The sequence below is a fragment of the Lepidothrix coronata genome, unplaced genomic scaffold (genome assembly GCF_001604755.1).
Source record: "Lepidothrix coronata isolate B3197 unplaced genomic scaffold, Lepidothrix_coronata-1.0 Scaffold327, whole genome shotgun sequence".
Taxonomy (NCBI): domain Eukaryota; kingdom Metazoa; phylum Chordata; class Aves; order Passeriformes; family Pipridae; genus Lepidothrix; species Lepidothrix coronata.
In genome coordinates, this window is record NW_016690507.1 from 240,521 (window position 1) to 246,665 (window position 6,145).

General features: G+C 54.0%; 1 protein-coding gene across 1 annotated transcript in view; it reads left to right on the forward strand.

Moving 5' to 3' along the window:
• The window catches only part of COPE (coatomer protein complex subunit epsilon), a 7,803-nt gene extending 2,772 nt beyond the window's left edge, over positions 1-5,031 (forward strand). The window contains exons 4-9 of the mRNA XM_017838181.1: positions 860-913; positions 1,263-1,344; positions 2,314-2,469; positions 3,517-3,585; positions 4,180-4,254; positions 4,717-5,031. Coding sequence (XP_017693670.1) covers positions 860-913; positions 1,263-1,344; positions 2,314-2,469; positions 3,517-3,585; positions 4,180-4,254; positions 4,717-4,764 — 484 coding nt within the window. The 3' untranslated portion in view covers positions 4,765-5,031. The remainder of the gene's footprint in view (positions 1-859; positions 914-1,262; positions 1,345-2,313; positions 2,470-3,516; positions 3,586-4,179; positions 4,255-4,716) is intronic.
• The last annotated feature ends 1,114 nt before the right edge of the window (positions 5,032-6,145 follow it).

A 6,145-nucleotide genomic window follows, 5' to 3' on the forward strand; every position in this document is an offset into this window, starting at 1 on the left:
GTGCAGCCCTCCTGGAATAGGGGGTGCAGCCCTCCTGGAATGGTGAGTGCAGCCCTCCTGGAATGGGGGTGCAGCCCTCCTGGAATGGTGAGTGCAGCCCTCCTGGAATGGGGGTGCAGCCCTCCTGGAATGGGGGGTGCAGCCCTCCTGGAATGGGGAGTGCAGCCCTCCTGGAATGGGGGGTGCAGCCCTCCAGGAATGGGGGGTGCAGCCCTCCTGGAATGGGGGGTGCAGCCCTCCTGGAATGGGGAGTGCAGCCCTCCTGGAATGGGGGGTGCAGCCCTCCTGGAATGGGGGGTGCAGCCCTCCTGGAATGGGGGGTGCAGCCCTCCTGGAATGGGGAGTGCAGCCCTCCAGGAATGGGGAGTGCAGCCCTCCTGGAATGGGGAGTGCAGCCCTCCTGGAATGGGGGGTGCAGCCCTCCCGGGGCTCCCTGTCCCCCAGGAAGGGCAGGATGGCCCTGGCTGGGCCTTGGCCTGGCTCAGAGGAGCCTCAGAAGCACCAGGGAAGCTCCTCAGAGGTTTGGCTTTGGAGGGGTTTGGTGCTCCCCTGGGAATGTGGGAGCCTGGGGATGGATCTTGGCAGGCTCTGGCTGCTGAGATGGGCAGTGTGGCAGGGAGGGAGCTGGGAGCAGGCTCCCAGGCTCAGCCCAGGAAATCACACAGTGATTTGGCTTGGAAAGACCTTAAAAATCATCCACCAGGGTGTCCAACCTGGCCTGGGACACTCCCAGGGATGGGGCAGCCACAGCTTCTCTGGGAGATCCAGTCCAGGGCCTCATCCTACAGCACCCCGAGCTGGATCCCAGCAGGATCCTGGAGTCCAGCTGTGGAAATCCCTGTTCTCTTGTTGCTTCCAGCATGGCCATGATGATCCAGATCCTCCTGAAGCTCGACAGGCTCGACCTGGCCCGGTGGGTTTGTCTCCCTTTGCTCTTTGGTGGTGTTTGTGTGGGAAGAGCCCCGAGGGAGGGAAAATCCAGCTCCTGCAGTGACACAGCCACGGGTGGTTTTGCTCCTCAAGTTGCAAAACCAGAGCTGGGAATGGCCAAAGGCAGGGCTGGACCTCGAGGTTTGGGTCTTCCCTTCAGCAGGACGTGGTGGGAATCTCTGGGGAAGTAAAACAGGGAAGCGTTTCATGGATTGTTCCAGTGAAATATTGAGGGGTTTGTCACATTCCCAGCTGGGAGGAGAAACCACAGCCCTTTGGTTGTGTCTTAAAGGAGTTGTTTTCTTCCTCTGGTGTGACTCCATCTCCTGCAGGAAGGAGCTGAAGAAGATGCAGGAGCAGGATGAGGACGCAACTCTGACCCAGCTGGCGACTGCCTGGGTGAACCTGGCCGTGGTGGGTACCTGGGACAGGGATCCCTGACCTACAGCCCCCAAAAAACCACGACAGCTCCTGTTCCTGGGGGCTCCTTTCACGTCCTGGTTCCAGCAGAACACCCAGGGCTGAGTTTTTAACGCACAGAACATTTTGGGGGGGTTGGTTTCACAAGCTCACCGGCTGGTCTGATGCTCTTCCTCCTCACAGGAGGAGCTAAACCACACTTAAATAACCCCCCAGACATCCCAGGGTGGGAATGCTCTGCTCCTGGTTCCCAGGCTCCAAGAAAAAAGTGTCTTCCTGTGCTTAGAGCAGCCTGTCCTTAAGCACGTTTGTGAATCAGAACATTCAGCTTGGCAGGCCAGGTTGAAAATAAAACCCCTAAAATTCATTGAAGTCCAAGGCTGCACAGGAAACAACCTGTTGGACCATCAAAATTATTTCTTTTTGGAGTTCACTTGGTTTTTGGTGTGAAACCTCTCATGTGTAGCCCTGGCCTTAAATCAGTGCGTGGCTGGATTTTCCTCAAGGTCTTGGTTTCCATGAGGAATCCCACCTCCAACTGGAGCAGCCACTGCATGTAGAACCTTCCTGGATCTAGAACCTTCCTGGATGGAGAACCTTTTGAGAAACCCAGGTGTTTAATTATAAAAAAAAAAAAAAAAATCATAAAAACCTCATTTCACCCCCTTTATTACGTCAGACACGTGAAGTGGTTCTTTTGAAGTGAATTTGGTTTTTTTTTTTCCTTTCTGAAGACAAGCCTGGCTCATTTGATCATTTAAGTGGTTCTTAATATTTAATATTTATGCATTTCTTTGATCTGCTCTGGCTGCTGTGTTGTGGTGCAGGAGATCACAGGCATCAGGGAGTGCTGGTGCTCCAGAATTTCCCTTGATAACCTTTAGAAATGAATTGTGTCTCTGGTGCTTCAGGGTTTTTGGGGGCTTCTTGGCAGCAGGTGATGAGCCTGGGGGTGTTTTGCAGGGTGGGGAGAAGCTCCAGGATGCTTATTACATTTTCCAAGAGATGGCAGACAAGTGTTCCCCCACCCTCCTGCTGCTGAACGGGCAGGCCGCCTGTTACATGGCCCAGGGCAAGTGGGAGGACGCCGAGGGAGTTCTCCAGGAGGCCCTGGACAAGGTACTGCCTGCTCTTCCCACCTCTCGGCGGGGGGCTGGGGAGAACAGAGAGGGCTTTCACCGGGAAAATTCATGGAAATGCCAGTGGAGGGATCGGTGGGGCTGAGGGTGGGGCTGATGGTGGAACCCCAGGGTGGTTTGGGGTGGAACCCCTGGATAATTTGGGGTGGAACTCCAGGATGGTTTAGGGTGGAATCCTTGGCTGGTTTGGGGTGGAATCCCTGGCTGATTTAGGGTGGAATCCTTGGCTGATTTAGGGTGGAATCCTTGGCTGATTTAGGGTGGAATCCTTGGCTGGTTTAGGGTGGAATCCCAGGATAATTTGGGGTAGAATCCCAGGATGGTTTGGGGTGGAATCCCAGGATGGTTTGGGGTGGAACCCCAGGATGGTTTGGGGTGGAACCCCAGGATGGTTTGGAGTGGAATCCCAGGATGGTTTGGGCTGGAATCCCAGATGATTTAGGGTGGAATCCCAGGATAATTTGGGGTGGAATCCCAGGAAGGTTTAGGGTGGAATCCTTGGCTGGTTTAGGGTGGAATCCCAGGATAATTTGGGGTAGAATCCCAGGATAATTTGGGGTAGAATCCCAGGATGGTTTAGTGTGGAATCCCAGGATAATTTGGGGTAGAATACCAGGATTGTTTGGGTTGGAATCCCTGGCTGGTTGGAGGTGGAATCCCAGGATGGTTTGGGTTGGGAAGGACCTTGAAGGTCATGGAGTTCCACCCCCTGCCGTGGTCAGGGACACTTCCCATTATCCCAAGTTGCCCCAACACAGCCTTGGACACTTCCAGGGATCCAGGGGCAGCCACAGCTTCTCTGGGAAACCCATCTCAGCCCGTGTCCACCTTCCCAGTGAGGAATTCCCCCCCCACTATCCCACCTAACCCTCCCTCTGGCAGTGGGAAGCCATTCCCTGGTCCTGTCCCTCCATCCCTTGTCCGTCCTGGTGCCTGTCCCTGTTCCCATTCCCAGGGCAGGGGGTTGGGCAGGGCTGTTCCCTGCAGGCTGTGGATCCCAGCACTCAGTGGCTGTTGTTCCTTGCAGGACAGTGGCCACCCTGAGACCCTCCTGAACCTCGTGGTGCTCTCACAGCACCTGGGAAAGGCTCCGGAGGTGAGGCCGCGTTCGTTGGGTGTTCCCGGCGGATCCGAGAGCTCTGGGAGTTCCCTGTGTTCCCAGCAGGATCTGGGAATGGTTCTGGGGGTGGGGAGCTCACACCCCTAAAGGAGAGTTTGTGGAAATACTGAGGACATGGGCCAGGTTTGGACAGGGCTTGGAGCAACCTGGGAAATGTCCCTGCCCTCGGAAGGGCTTGGAATTAGATGATCTTTAAGGTCCAAACCATTCCATAATTCCATGACATTGAGAGGAAGGCCTGGGCAGAAGGAAATCACTTGAGTTCTAAGCTCAGCTCCTGCTGATTTTTCTTTTCACTTAAACCCCCGATTTCAGGTTTATTTTTAAGTATTTTATCATTTATTTAGGGGCGTTTTATTATTTATTAAGGGCGTGCGGGTCTGACTGGTTTTAAAAGGTCTTACTGGTTTTAAAAGGTCTTACTGGTTTTCACTGGGGCTGCTGACGTGGGAGACACTGAGAAAAGCAGGTTTTTAGCTGTGAACAAACCCTTTGAGGGGTGATTTGTTGCACTTTTGGCTTTTCCTCCTGTTGTTTGAACGTTTAACTTTGTTTTTTTCCCCCCACCAGGTCACGAATCGTTACCTGTCGCAGCTGAAAGATGCTCACAAAAACCACCCCTTCATCAAGGAGTATCAGGCAAAGGTATAGAACAGAACAGGGTAGAAATAAATGATATAAAGTTGAATTTCTTGGGCCTCAGATCCAGTTGTGATGGGGCCAGTGGGTTCTGGCCTGAGGAGGCAGCTCCATGTCCCTGCCCTGTCACCCTTGAGTTAAATTTTCCAGCCCTTGGGAGAGATTTTTTGGGAAGCACAAGCCAGGTGGGATGTACCTGACCACGGCCCAAAAGCTGTGAGGAACAGGTTCTTAATCCAAGTGGAAGTTTGTTGCCATGAAACATTTAAATGGAGGGAATGTAAGAGATTAAATAGAATTTGGGGAGAGGGAAAATGAAGCAAACTGAAAAAAAAAAATCGGTGCAGGTGATCTCGTTTCCTAGAATTCCTCTGGACTTAGTGAGCTGTTCTCTTCAGTTAAGGCAGAGTTTTATCAGATTCCCAGGAAAGTTTGGATTTATTCCTTTATTTTTGCCTCTGCTTGCAGGAGAACGACTTCGACCGGCTGGCCCTGCAATATGCACCCAGTGCCTGAGCCCAGCCCTGGGCACTGGGCTTCCTGTTCAGATCCTCCCTGGGACACGGAAAATGCCCTCTGGAACATGGGAAATCCCCTCTGCAGATCAGCCTGGCCTCACCTCACCCTGGTGCTCCAGCAGGGGTGGGGCTGTGCCTGTGTCCAGCACCTGAATTTTGGGGGCTCAAAGCCTCCCCCGGGCCCTGAACTCTGGGTCGACTCCCGTGCAGATCAGGAGGGTGCAACTCTGGCACCTTGAACATTCCTAATAAAGCCTCTTCTGGATCTTTGTGCCCCCGTAATTTCTGGAATTCAGGTGATTCCACTCCAGGACCGAGGGTTTGAAGGTGGGAGAGTGTGAAGGGTTTTAGCACCTGCACTCAGCACCTGGATCAATCCTGAGTTATGGATCTTCCTTGGGTCCATCCAACCACAACTCCTGTACCTTCAGCCCCCCCTGGGAGAAGGATCCCTGGCTGGGGGGGTTTTACTGCTGGTGAGGGGGGGAAAACTCCCAAAATAAAACTAATCCTGCCCTAATAGGCTCACCCTGAGCCTTAGGCGTGTCCTGGAGCCAGGACATGTGTCCTGGAGCCAGGGCATCCCTCCTGGAGCACGTGGGGAGCTGGAAGTGTCCTGGGATACAACCCTGGGATCGTGGCCTTGGGCTCATCCCCGTGTCCCACCCACCAGACTCTGCACCGTGGAACCCTCAGCTGGGCCCTCCTGCCCTGGAATACTGGGATAATGTTGGGAATTATCATTTGGGGAGGGGGAGGAGGGGGGTTGCACTGTAAATGTGTGTCCCACGGGCGCTTCCTTCGTGCCCCCCTGGCCCTGCTGGCCCTGAAAGGGCCCTTTGTCCCCTCCCTTGGCTCAGCAGCTCCTTTCAGTGAGGGGTTTATTCATGGCCCGGCCCGGGATGAATGTTCCCTTTGTGGAGCTGTCTGAGGGAGACCTGAAAGGGGCTTGTGTGCTCAGGGCAGCCCGTCCCCACTTGATGGGCCATGATAAATTGACTTAAAAATGTAAACAATAAAAGCAAGTGGCAGAGCAGGAGCCATGGGGGGGACACGGTGGGACCTCGAGGGGAACCAGTTCGTGTTCTCCCAGAGCAAGGAGAGGTTCCAGGGGGAACCTGGATGACTCAAAATGAGATTAAACTCATTTCTAGCTTGTCTTTTCCTTTCCCTGTCAGCTGGTTCCAGCTACAGCTCGATGGTGCCTGTGATGATGATGGAGGTGACATTCAGTCTTTCCTGGGGGTGACCTTTGGGGAGGGTGTGTTTGCATCCTACAGCTGCATCTCATTATTCCAGACCCTTAAACTGCTACAGGTGCCCAAACTGAGCTTTGGTGGCCCACGGGGGACACACCTGGTCAGCTCTGTGAGGAAGGG